The sequence below is a fragment of the Alternaria hordeiaustralica genome, assembly GCF_023758085.1.
Source record: "Alternaria hordeiaustralica strain BMP 2776 chromosome Unknown scaffold_20, whole genome shotgun sequence".
In the NCBI taxonomy this organism is placed as follows: domain Eukaryota; kingdom Fungi; phylum Ascomycota; class Dothideomycetes; order Pleosporales; family Pleosporaceae; genus Alternaria; species Alternaria hordeiaustralica.
Genome location: NW_026056792.1, coordinates 462,549 through 476,204, shown reverse-complemented (window position 1 = coordinate 476,204; position 13,656 = coordinate 462,549). Strand labels below are relative to the sequence as shown.

The 13,656-nt window shown below is 54.5% G+C and overlaps 2 protein-coding genes across 2 annotated transcripts; one reads left to right on the top strand and one right to left on the bottom strand.

Moving 5' to 3' along the window:
* Nucleotides 1–6,068: 6,068 nt before the first annotated feature.
* J4E84_008258 (uncharacterized protein) lies at nucleotides 6,069–9,235 on the top strand (the record flags this gene model as incomplete). The annotated part of the gene is made up of 2 exons (XM_049390834.1): nucleotides 6,069–7,999; nucleotides 8,056–9,235. The coding sequence occupies 2 exons, from the start codon at nucleotides 6,069–6,071 to the stop codon at nucleotides 9,233–9,235; spliced, it is 3,111 nt and encodes a 1,036-aa protein (XP_049241541.1).
* A 3,352-nt stretch (nucleotides 9,236–12,587) lies between these two features.
* J4E84_008257 (uncharacterized protein) lies at nucleotides 12,588–13,655 on the bottom strand (the record flags this gene model as incomplete). Its single annotated transcript, XM_049390833.1, has 3 exons — nucleotides 12,588–12,764; nucleotides 12,857–13,222; nucleotides 13,293–13,655. The coding sequence occupies 3 exons, from the start codon at nucleotides 13,653–13,655 to the stop codon at nucleotides 12,588–12,590; spliced, it is 906 nt and encodes a 301-aa protein (XP_049241540.1).
* Between the last annotated feature and the right edge of the window lies 1 nt (nucleotide 13,656).

Genomic DNA, 13,656 nt, shown 5'->3' with positions numbered 1-13,656 from the left:
TTCCAAAAGGTGTGTGGTCGTGCAATCGCTTTCTGTTTGTTATGACCGAATCGCATACTCTTCTATTCGTAGTCTTGTACCCGTATTGCATTGCGAGCAGGAATATACGCAGTCCTCCTCGAGCCGAACGGGTCAAGAGGCCGTACTGCCGCCCCGTCTGTATGTCATCACTAGAAAGTATAGGCGAGATCGACACGAAAAGGGAATAAGGATCTTCGTTACAGCAAGTCATGGAGAGACGTTTATGGCAAATGCCATCTCCCGTTCGATTATCCACCCACTGACGGAAGTCCCCAGCATGGCGACTGCCATCTCACGTCCGAGTCGTCGTCATCGTAAACCACGACGGTTGCGGCTCCATCTGGCTTGGCAAGTAGAGGCGGAGGGAGCCGCGACGTTGCGCAACGGCTTTCTAGGCTTTCGAATAAGACATTTGCCCGGTACCGCCTAAGACGTTGAAGTTGCTAGGGTCTACTGACCCTCTCGACCGTTCTTGGGCGCAAGGTTGGCGTGTCGATGTGATTACGGAGGTGAAGAGTTTGCGTAGGTTGCTGAGTCATAACAGGCTGGGGCCAAGTGCGAACCCCTGAGTGTCTGGGAAGAAGTAGTGGTACAAGTGTACCTTGGAACTTCCTTGGTCCTCTTCTTGTACGGGTTGCAATGTTGTGTAGGAAGCGTGGAAATGTCCGAATCTTAATGAGTACGAGTTGAAGAAGTGATTCAAGACATTGCGAAATGATAGATGTACTAGAGAAGCAATATTGAGCAAGTAAAACCTACAGTTCTCTTGGGAAGACTCATAAATAGTACACATGTTCACGTATTCGGATTTGGAAAAGCTGATCGTGTACATTGTTCAACAATGGCCTAGAAGTATCAGTGCGCATCCCGTATGATTATTAGGCCTTTATCAAAGCCTACACCTAGGTAGCTGTCGCGAATCGTACGTACCAAGCTGTCGATACTCTAGCTACATGTCATATGACAGGAAATTGATGGATTGAGTCGTAGTGAACATGATGTTTGTCCGAGACGTGCGACCTTTAATATTTAAATGCAGTCAGAAATGCGGTATAACCTCTTGGCTTGATTCACGAGTGTAGGAACAGTAGATCTCGCTGTTGCCGGGAGTGTCCCCAGGCATCGTGATACCATAGGTTAGCGATGTAGGGGCCACCATCCGTTCTGATCGAGCCGCCTGTTCCCTCCATCTTCTCTTCCGTTCGAGAGGGTTTACTCAGGAATAACGTCATGCATGGGGTAATAACTCACCAGCTTATATAATCTTCAGCCTAGCTCTAGACCCAGCATCGCGCTCGCCAATCTACGCTCGTTTTATGTGTACATGAGTATTGTGTAGACCCTGCATGCGACCGGGAAATCGTCCGCGTTTGTTCGAAGTGATACCAGTAGCAGCCCATGGGGTGCTCCGAGTTCACTCGATGCGACGATTCAGATCGACAGGCTAGCATCCGAGTGGTTCGGCTTCCTACTGCGCTGAAGACCTAGGCCGTTTCACTCGCTGGTCCGATCGGAAGGAAAATCTAATATATCGCGACGATGATGCTATTTCCAGTACGCACCGAACTGGTGCTTTAGAGTATGCTCCATGGGTCGGCTATCTATATAGCGCAAACGCATCCGACCGTCGATCTTGGGTATGCACGCGTCTATTACTGCGACCATGTCGATTTGTACGGAAGTTAAACTGTGAAAGACTCATGGAAGCCATATTCAAACGCCTGCATTTTATGCTCAATGCGACACCCATAACGATTGGCTCCGACGATCGCCCAGTTCACAGTTTATCTGGATGCACTGGCCGTGAGTGTGCATATATCTGCAGCTTCCGATCCTTGCTTGACCGCATCAATGCGCGCCGATATTTTGTAGATGGGTAGGGGTTGAACACGGTAGAGAAGTACCGGGGCTAGCAAGCACTTTGTTAGCATGCAACGCCGTCAAGGGACGGCATAAATGCCGCAAGCCCAGGTGCGCTTCTGTTCCCGTGTTCACACCCATGAGTTACAAAGAAACAGCGAGACCGATATTCAGCAAAGAGGCTGGTCTGCTCGTCGCTTTCTTGATGCATGCACTGTGTAGTTTGCTGGTGGAATGTCTTCTCGCCTAGCGCTAACGTCATCACCTTGGCAGCTGAGGGTATTGCTCCCATCGTCACTCATCGGATGAGCTGGTATTACGCCATAGGCTTCGTGCCTAGGTAGGTCCAAGGGCATCAAGTGTGATACTACGATGTATGCCGCATATGTCCTGTGAATAGTGTATTTATGTAGCAGTAGGCTGAAACCTTTTTGATGGCGCGCACACGACGTGCCTGCCAATCGCAGAGCTCGGACGTCGTTCCAGTGCTGATCATCCGGATCTGATCTGATGCAAATCAATCGTACTGTGTATTGTCAGCTCCTGTTGACGTAGAGCTGAAACACCAAAACAGGGACCCGTAGACCGTATCAGCGTACGTCACCTGATGCGTAGTGTGCAGTTAGGGTCGTTGGGCATAAGTGTAATGGTGTTGCTTCTAACCTTGACAGGGACGGGCGAACGAGGCGGAGCAGGTTCCGCGAGCACATGCCGAGCTAGATGTTCCGCCCATTGCCATGGACGATCGTCAAGTACGTGTACCCAATAGCTACCTAATGGTGCAGGGGAACCAACATGGGGCACTAGCTGAAATCTACGCGCTCCGCACTGAGGTGGTCGGCATCATTAGCTTACTTGTTGTTCCAAGCTGCACGGATACATGACCTACGCATTGGCGTTCGCAACGGAGCCGTGAACCATTATGTGTGGGTGGACGATGTTGTGGATGCGGTCAATAACTAAGCTGCTGGAGGATCTGGGGAAGGTACCCAGGCGTATTAGTAGCGGCTCTCAGGCGATGCGAGCTACATTATGCACACCTCCGACCGACGTTATTCCGGTAATGCACATGGAAAACGACGGGCACATACTTTATATACTGTCTAAGTTTCCCTGCTATCTTGAGACTATACCACGTATTCGGACCTCCCACTGGCCGCTCATGCGGGCGCCATAGGTGTCTTCAGTAACAGTGGATAGCTTCAAGTACGTGCCCAACTCTCATCCTCTTCCAGTGTCGTCATCTTTCTCGCATGAGAGCTATGGTGTGTGACAAATTTGCTGTAAGACGCTATGAGATGGCTGTCTAGGAATTCATCCGAAAAAGGGGATCTTCTAGAAGTAGTGGAGTCGGAAAACAAGGCGAGAGACGGGAAGGAGCGAGCATGATCATCAAGAATCCATTCATAGAATCTTGTCGCTTAAATCTCGGCGCAAAAGCCCGTTAATCCTGAGTTTGACGAGGTGGCTTGCGTAGTGGTGTGGTGTTTAAGACCGTCGCAAAACTAGTGAGCTCCATGAGTCGCATCACTACACGTCGACCGTGGGGCAGGGTCGCTCCGAAAGACAACAGAAGATGAGGAACGGAGATTGTGGAGCGATTGAACTGCTGTGTTTTCGTTCAGCAGAACGACTGTTGCACGTTTATATGTCTAATAACAGCAATAGCGGAATGAGATGAGAGGGAGTGACTTCGCTGTCGTCCGCGAGTAATAGTGTTGAATAAGCGAATCTAATGCTGCATGTAGGAGGTCAAGTCTTCAATGCATTGAAGGCAGTTACCAGCAAATCAATGTTGAGCTTGCCATTGCGCAGAAACTATTGGGCATGCGTACATGAACAGCTCCGAAAGGGGGCTTAACGATATGACAGCTCAATGACAGCTCACTGGTCAGGCAACCAGCGTTCGACAAAGGTCGTAAAGGCAGATAGTCGAATGGTTCGCGGCATGAGGCGTCTGTCACGGTGGTCACAGCTGTTATTCGCATCCACCGCGCACACTGACAGCCATTGTCAAACGTGACTGCAAGATGATCCGTTGATGCAGCGAATCTTCAGGGCATATGTGGAGCTGGTTCAAAAGATTGTTATGGATTTCATTTACGTCGTCAGTACTTACGTACGCGTGTACGCACGGCGCTCCGTAGAAGCGAGATCGAGTATGTGCCGGCTAAAAAGGCAGGGCGATGCAGACTTTGCAACTGGTAAGGGCGGAGAAAATTCGAGTGACGAAAAATTCTTGTGCATAGCCTGTACAGAGCCTGCAGTTAGAGCACACGTATTGGCAATCTACCGCGGAAGTTGGCGTGGCCAATCCGGTAACGAATGTGCGTATTGTTCTGTGCAAGAAGATGAAAGAAAGGGTCGTTTGTGAAACCCTGGTACGAAAACATTTTGGTGCAGAGCTGTGCATGGGGGTAGTTTGCCTTGCCGTAGATCCGAGGGTTTGATGTGTGTGATGGACGTTGCTGGTTGAACAGTTGGGAGATGCCGCATCTTGGAAACTCATGATGACGTTCTAGCATCCACGTGCGTGCCATGTGCTGATTACGCAAAGACCCGCCTGGGGCCGGAAGATCCAGGGACCGCTATGCCTACAGCGTCGTGCGTCCGACGCGAATTTGTACAAGCTGCTCCGGAATACACACCAAGTTGACTACAGCTCAACTGTGACTGACGGTCGTGCAGGGTTCGGGTGGCAGGAGCAAGTTGCAAATCTGTCCGCAACGACGGTGCAAGTTGGTCGCCAAGAGAAGCTCCAGATACACGCCTGCGAACATAGTGTGACGCTCGCTTGCGTGACTGAAGACGACTAACCGCGCATTACACGCGGAGAAGGGTTGTTCCTGTAAGGTTCCCCTTGTGCGAGTCGCTCCTGGCAGGATTCACAGGAGCTTTCTAGAAGTGGTGTGTTTCCGAGAGATCCCAGCTGCAGGCAAACCTTGACGGAAGAGACTGACTCGGTACTGGATCCGTGACGCTGGATAGTGGACGATGGGTTTAGGAGGCAAGCAGAGCTTCTAGCGTGTCCCCTATTTAGGAGATACAGGACAGACAAGTAGGTATAGCGGACGAGGTGGAAGGCCGTCAGATTAGGGAAGAGAAGCGTCGTTTGTCATGTGTGTTCCCCCTGACGTATTGAGGCTGCATGTCTCCTAATTCGATTCAGCTCGCCAGCGCTCAAGCAGGTGTGTGGGCTGTCTCCCTACTCGGCTCGACATGGTCACGGACCGCAAGGTTGGGGATTTGCGATGCGAACGGTCTCTGGCCCGCCATCATGGGCCAACTCACGGACTGAATCGCGTGTAAAGTAAGGGCGAATGATTGACGGGGTGGCGCATGGCTGTCGCTCCCAAGGCTCCCTATTCACGCAAGCCCTGTCCGGTTGGTCGTGGCAGGGGCCCATGTGCCTCCGACGCCCCCCGTGCAGGGATGGCGCGACGTACGTGCAGCGTGCAGCGTGCAGCCATGCATCGGTGCTGCTTAGTCTTGGCTGCAAACGGGATGCTGCAGTCGTCGGGGCTGGTAGTGGAGGCCAGGTGTGATGGAAGCCAGACGGCGTGCTGCGCGATGGTGGGTGATGACCAAGGGCGGCGACGCTGCAGCTGTTTGAATTACGAAAGCTAACGGGCCGGCGCATCGCATTCTCCCCTTGTGCACAGTGCCTCGCAGACAGGCCCGTGTTGGACGGCTCGAATCGCGTCGGGCACAATACCCCGGCTAACGCAGCTTGCCGGTACCTGGTGGCTCTAACCTAAAGGTCCACCCAGCCCGCGGGCTCTTCAACGCTGCTCCGTGTGCTCTCTGGATGCTGAAACGTGCTTGAGGCGATCCCAAAGTGAGGCCCGCCCCAGCCCCGGCCCTTCCATGTCGAACGGTTTTGAACTTTGTTTGTCTGGACGCCGTCGTCCTCACCCACCCCACAGCACACCCAAGGAGGCTTTGGATACGAATCTCTACCTGTTCCGGCAGCTGGGCAACAGATACGACACACAGGACAAGAGAGGCAAGAAGAGAGTCGAGTTGGTCGATTGAGACGTGTCGTGGAGCTCCGGGCGCTCATGTCTTTCCTAGGCCTCCGTCCGCACTCGCGCAGCAGTCACACGACGAAAGGCTTGACGTCGCACACACAACGATCGGACGCGACTCTGGTCAGCTCGCAACCGCCGCCTCGCTCGGGCAGAGGCATGGCCGGGGTCATGGACATGGAGCGGACGCGGACACGACGGGAACGAACCTTTATCGGCAGCGAGTGCTGCGTGTGTGAGGAGAACCTCGAGTACACGCTGCGGGGCGAGCGGATACTGCAGCTCTCGTGCGGCCATGTGTCGCACGAGGCGTGCTTCTACGAGTACATCCGCGAGTTCGAGTCGCAGCACTGCCCGACGTGCGATGCGACGCTGGGGCTCGACAGCAGCAGAGGGGGCAACGTGCTCGACCTTGGTAGGCAGCCCTCGCAGACGGCGGCGGGCAGGCAGGCTGATGTGCGCGCAGAGAAACTGTCGACGATTGTGCGTTCGGTGCAGCACGAGGCGCCGCCGCCGCACGCCGAGAGCCAGCGCAGCGCAGCCAACACGCCCACGCCGTGGGACAGCCAGGCTGAGCGGCCGCACGACGAGCAGCAGCAGCACGGGCGGTCGCGCACCGGAAGCAACGCGTCGGCGCGATACCCGCCCACGACACACACACGGCAGCGGGACAGCAGCCACAGTCGCGACCGCGGCTCCGAGCGGGGCGCGTCGCTGTCGCTGTCACAGGCGCAGTCGCGGGCCCACGGGCGCAGCGATTCGGGCGCGACGGGGCTCGCGTCGTCGAGCGAGTATGCCGCGACGCACGATGGGCGGCGGCACGACTACGACGTGCAGTCTATGGAGACGAGCCTCAGCAGCCCGCGCGGCGGCGTGCGGAGCCCCATCCCCGCGCCCACCGTCACCGTCCGCAGCGAGTTCCCCACGCTGAGCCGGTCGCGGCAGCAGCAGAGCCTGACGTGCCTCGTCACCGTCGAGGTGGTCGAGGGCAAGTGGCGGCCCAGCCCCGACGACCTGCCGCGAGCGCCGCCGCCGCTGCCGCCGCTCGCCAGCGTGGCCGAGAGCGATTACGAGCGCTCCAAGTCGCCCGCGCCGCCGTACGAGCCGGCGGCGCTGCTCGACGACATGACCGAAGACCTGCACGCCCGCGTCGACAACTGGCACGGCCTCGACTTCTCGCGCTTCGGCAAGCTGCGCCTCCATGGCCACATCCGCGTCGGCAAGGACCGCCAGTCGTGGCAGGAGCTCGAGTGCTACCTCTTCTCCGAGATGCTCATCTGCGTCAAGGAGAAGAAGACGCCGCCCCTCACCAAGACAAAGTGCACCCTCAAGGGCTCCATCCTCATCAAGAAGCACCTCAACCACGTCGAGCACGCGCCCGACAGCCTCGTCCTGACCCTCAGCCTCTCCGTCGCCGAGCTGCCCGCCTTCCACCTGCAGTTCCACGACCGCAGCCAGCTCGACCTCTGGCGCCGCGCCCTCATGGACATCCGCCTCGACTTCCCCACCGCCGCCCGCCTGCCCGACTACGACCACGACAACTCGGGCCCCGACGACGACGACTACCGCCGCCCCAAGCGCCTCTCCTCCATCAACTCGTCCTACGGCGCCGCCAGGTCCACCATGACCGCCCCGACCGAGTACAGCGCCCCGCGCGCCGCCGTGCCCGAGCCGCGCACCCCGCCCTCGATCCACGTGCCCGTCGACATTGTCGTCGTCATCCCCGTATCCTCCTCCATGCAGGGCTTGAAGATCAACCTGCTCCGCGACACCCTGCGCTTCCTGGTCCACAACCTGGGCGAGCGCGACCGCATGGGCCTCGTCACCTTCGGCTCCAGCGGCGGTGGTGTCCCCATCGTCGGCATGACGAGCAAGGCGTGGAGAGACTGGCCCAAGGTGCTCGATTCCATCCGCCCCGTCGGCCAGAAGAGCCTGCGCGCAGATGTCGTCGACGGTGCCAATGTCGCCATGGATCTGCTCATGCAGCGCAAGTCCAGCAACCCCCTCTCCAGCATCCTGCTCATCAGCGATTCCTCCACCTCCGATGTTGAAAGCGTCGACTTTGTCATCTCCCGCGCCGAGGCTGCCAAGTCCGTAGCCCCTTCCTCCCACAAATCCGCGCAACCACTGCTAACACGTAATCCAGGGTCTCCATCCACTCCTTCGGTCTAGGACTGACACACAAGCCCGATACCATGATTGAACTTTCTACCCGCACCAAGGCTTCGTACACGTACGTCAAAGACTGGATGATGCTGCGTGAGTGTGCAGCTGGCTGTCTCGGCTCCCTCCAGACTACCTCGCATCAAAACGTCAAACTCAAGCTACGACTACCCGAAGGCTCTCCTGCCAAGTTTGTCAAGATCAGCGGCGCCCTACAGATTACAAAACGAGCTACCGGACGAGACGCCGAAGCCGCGTTGGGTGACCTGCGTTTTGGCGACAAGCGAGACATTTTGGTCCAACTAGCCATTGCACCAGACACCGGCTCACCAGAACAGCTTCCTCAGGACCCTTGGGAGTCGATTGTGTCTGGCCTTGAGGCTCTCGGTGGACCGCTCGACCAGGACGACTCACGCACACTCAGCGTTGAAGAAGTGCCGCTGATCCAGGCAGACCTGACGTACGGTGACATCCTACGCGAAGGGTCTTTGTCACATTTACCACGCCCGTCGTTACTCGCCATCACTCTGCTACCGTCAGGGCCAAAGAAGAGCCCGACTGGAAGACCACCAACACCTCCCATCCCACCTCATCCTCACGTCGTGCAGCGACGCATGGAATTGCTCACCTCAGACATGCTGACACGCGCATTGACGCTTGTTTCGCGTGGGCAACACGACCGCGCACACCACCTTCTCAAGGAAACGCGCAGTATTCTAAAAGGACTCGGAAAAGGAGGTCTGCCACCACTTCCACCTCCAGGTCACCGACGCAACGAACCATCCAGTGCAGCAGGCAGCACTGGATCCGCATCACCGACATTGCACAGTACCAGTGGCGACTTGCGTGCGCGAACGCCCTCGCCTCATGCGGATAGCCCCTTTACTCCTGCAGCAGGCATTGATGTCAGAACCATGTATGCGCTTGACGCAGAACTCGAGTCCAGTCTCGAGTGGATCAACCACCCTGCTGTCTTCGGTAGGGATTCGCGAAAGGCCGTGTTGCAGGCAATCGGTGTCATCTCATCCCAGCGCGCGTACACTTTCCGCTCGCCCTCGGAATCTCTCTGGGCAGAGCGCATTGCTGGTGTCAAGCGCCTATCCGAACGCGCACGCGACTGGCGCGAAACCGGCGACCAAGAAGCCTTGATGGAGGAGAATTAATTGCGCGCAACGACTCTTCGATCTCTTCGCATTTGCTTGCATATACCCTGTATCATAGCGCATCACTCTTTGGTATCATGTTTCCTTGCTTCCATTCACGGCCATATCTTTCTTTTTGGCGATTTCACTGTTAGAGCTGTCATCGGGCTCATCCCACTTGAGACGTCTTGTTTCTCTTTGTTTCTCTTATTGGGTTTACGATACCAACACGGGTCTATATCTCCTTGCATTGGGTGGACCTCCTGGATTTGCAAAAGTAGGACTCGGGCGTCGCTCTCACCACATCTATGCTTTAGAGAGCACCACAGCCCCTTGGCGATTGATTGGCTACACATATGCACTTAGACGCACGAATATCACATCCGTACCATACTCCGTACCGTACTGCATCTGCTACGCTACTTGGGTAAACCGCAACGTTCACGTATGCTCAATAGCTATACCGGGTACAAGCACCCGCAGCTTGTGCTAACCCCTGAAATTGCATCACCCGTGTGTCTTTTAACACGCTGATTGCTGTAAGGGTCAGTCTACACTTGGTCAAGGCAGTCTTGGAACTCCACTGCGGTGAGTCCCGATGGTGGACGCCATGGCTACGAACAAAAGCCGGCAGAGCTACTTCTTCGGTGCGTTCGGGTGCATTACCCCTCACCTTAATCCAGTACCGTTATATATCTATAAGTTTGCAACTATACATCCATACAAGCATTGTTCATCTCGGCATGCAAGGATTCCTACCGCGACTTTGTGCACAAAGATATGCAGCGGACAAGAGCGTTCTTGACCGCATAAATGCGACATTGTTGCTGTGTGCGCTCGGGTCTCTGTCTCAGACTGCCAACGACCACCTGAAACTCCCAGCCGACAGCTCGCTTGGGCGCCAAATGCAATTGGTTTTGTCTTACTGAAACGAGAACGGTGCAGCTACACAAGTCAAAGGTGAAATCGAGGCCTGCATATTGATGCATGGGCTCAGGCAGTCAGTTTATCGATCGCAATCGGCGAATCCTGCCTGCTGCGGTAACAAATCTTCGCGCTGTACGGTCATGCACACTGATTTGCGAGCCAAACGATAGAGCACAGGCACCCAGAGCAGTGGGTTGTACCTGACGTGTACCGGCTTCCGTCTTCTTACGCGCCTATCGCACCTGCCATCCGTTGTGAAGGCCTGTTGACGTCAAGCCCTGGAACAAGCCAAGTGCCAACTACTCACCCCACTGTCTAGATGTCCCACTCCTTCTTCTCTTTTCTTCAACAATAACCCGTCACATGCTCCCCAAACGGCACATGCTGAGGTAAACGGCGATGCAGTACTGCCGAAATGACCAGGATGCGAAACGTGTCCTTCCCGTCGCCCCTACTGGCAAATGTCGGCTATGTTCAAGACGACTTTGTTAGACCTGGGAACATCAACGGATTCCTCTGTGGCTGTAGTACACCATGCAATATATCAAGTCTTATTCTGGTGCAGTATCTACAAACGCCTACTCATGCTGCGATTCAAGGGCCACGGCAAGACGCAGGAACCGGTCTTAATCGAGAGGGGCGCGGCGTGGACGAATGCCGCGGAGACATACCGGCTACATCCTGCATGTCGCTGCAGATACAGATGCGGCTGCAGGTGCATCTGTCCCGCTGTAAGAACTTGCTGGCTACATCGAGTATCCCCGGTGTCCATCAGGTTAAGACGCCCAAAAAGCAAACAACATCGGTACCTAGTCCATGGATATAGATCGCGTTCCGACAAGCCAATGAACTCTCATCCCAGTTGACAAGATATGCTAATGTCAAACAGTAATCACTTCCAGGTCGTCTCTCAACCCATGTTTGATCGCTCGTCGCATTGCACAAGGGGCAGCACAGTCTCGATGTCGCTGCGATTGTAGCCATTGGCGGCTCGTCAAACTTTCCCCACTTGCTGGGAAATGCCCAACTTTTGCAAGCCCTTCGCATCTTGACGCACGTGCGAGACCCTAAGGTGGTGTTGGGTGGACCGATGGCATTTCCTTTGCGAGGCGAGCGGGCGGGACTTCGGTTCGATCATTCTCAGCCACATCTCGTTGACAAGGGTACGTAGATGCATGTTACGAATACGCTTACCAAACGGCTATTCCGGTGTAGTTCTACACTGGAGATCATGCTGACATGGGTCTTTAGGCGAGTCTGAAATCCAAAGCTGCATCGACGGTTGGGCCCTGTATGGCCCATAGCCCGCCATACAGGTAAAATAACGTGCTCTTAATGTGGAAGTGATGTCGCAGGATTGCCGATGCTGATTCTTGTTAGACTGTGACTGTTGGTAGCTGACCACGCAGATCCGACGTGCCGTGATCGTGAAGAGGCGGTGTTCTCGACAATATTGCTTTGCTCCGCACTTTCCTTCTTCATGGCCACACACTGGAGCGCATCACCGCTGCCGATCAGACCTATCGCGCTATTGTGGGACCTATGCAGCGGCCATCGAGATAGATCCATAATTCTCCCGCAAACCCAGCGCTGGAACCATTCCGTCAAAAGCAATACTTTCGGCCCGCAGACCAAGTTTACAAATGTGGCATGAGCGCCGTTTTGCCGGAGGCTAAGTCCAAGTGCCAGGTGTGGAGAGGGGCAAGAGTCCGTGGTCCGCGCAAAAGCAAGCAACAGCTGAAGGACTGGGATAAGCGGGGTAATCGCAAGAGCGCATATCAAACTACATCATAGCCAGCAAGAAAAAGCATGGCGTCGTGTGAGTGTGCGTGTGTGCCAGAACTCAACATATCCACCCTTTGTCACACCGATATGCACATTTATACACAAACGGCGAAGATTACTTACAAAACAAATGTTGACGACTGTGTGCGCATCATACTTTGTATGCAGCTAGAACATGTGGAAAGATGCAAGGTCTCATCTTTGCCTTGTTGGTAAGCCAGACACCCAATGGCGCACGTGCTATTACTTATCCCTACAGTATTTATCTTGCTTAGAGCGGCTATATGGGACCATCAGATCTTTGCGATGAAGCCTACAAGGACCCCTAATCGTTTGTGCTTGTAACATCCACCTGTTCCGATGCTCAACATAAACTGGTTTGGTATTTTTGTGTATTGACCTAATGCCCTCTATACGCAAGCATCAACATCACAAATCAACTACATAGCCTTTCTCTCTGTCGAGACACACTACATCCGTCGGCGTTACGGTAATGGGGTCGGTGCAGATAGAATGAAAGATGCGCGCAAATAGCTAATGCGTCCGTGTTATGATATCTGTTTGCTACCTAGCTACCCAGTCAAAATACTTCCAAGGTTTGATTCAACAAGGCCTATTCAACATCCAACATGCAAAACACAAAGCCCTCGTCCCAAAACCTCTACTTGCTATACTCTTTTACAAAACGAATAACAGACTCGTTAACCTCTTTCGGATTGGATGCGCTCAAGAAGTGCTGGCCGCCTTCGATAACCTCCAATTTGGCATTCGGCGAGTTCGTGAAGAGTTTCATCTCCTCTTTGGCGTTCGCGACCGAATAAACAACATCGCTAGTTCCCTGTGACGACAGTCAGTTGCGAAATCACCCTAGAGAACACATCCGCAATGAGACCAACGTTGCTATGAAAAGAAAAGCATCCATCCACTTACATGCAACCGCAAAACCGGACACAGCACATCGCTCAAGCGCATATGCAATCCGTCCCGATCTCTAAGATTGATTGCACACATCCTGATCCTTCGACGTCCTTCGTCGCCTTGATAATTATTCTTAATCTCATCAATCCAGAAGGCGCGGACGTCTTCGGGACAGTCCTCCTTCCCCAAGCCCACGTCGATGAGGAAGTTGCAGAAATCTGTGCTGGGTACAAAGTTTGGCGTAGGCTCATTGGATTTGGTGCCGAATTCGCCGGTGATGCGGTCAGCGAGGGGGTCAACGGCGTGCCAACAGCCTAGATCGCGAGAACGAGGGGACTCATAGTCTAAGGATGTTCCAAGAGGTACTATGCCAAGGATCTTGGTAGTTCCTCTGTCAATATCTGGTAGAGTGCGTCACAAATCATTAGACATGGCGTGGGTCGCTTACCTTTTCCGGCGCCAAAAGTGCCATTCGTACCGTCACCCATCCTCCCTGGCTCGTCCCTAATACAAAAGCTTTCTTCACACCCAGCTTCTCCATAACCTGCAGATTCATCATCGCAGTATCCCAGTACGTCCAGTTCTCAGTCTTTGCGCGCGTTTGTCCATGACCCAATAGCTCGATCGCTACCAGATTCATCACCGATGTAAGTTTTTTGTTCGTGTATGCATCACGATAGAGCTCCGAAGACGTAGCGAAGGAGTTTATCAAGATGAGGGTGGGTTTGGAGGCGTCCACGGGACCGGAGGTTTGGTAGGCAGCTGTTATGCCGCCGAGGTGGGGGACGTCAATGGTTTTGGTGTTTGGCATG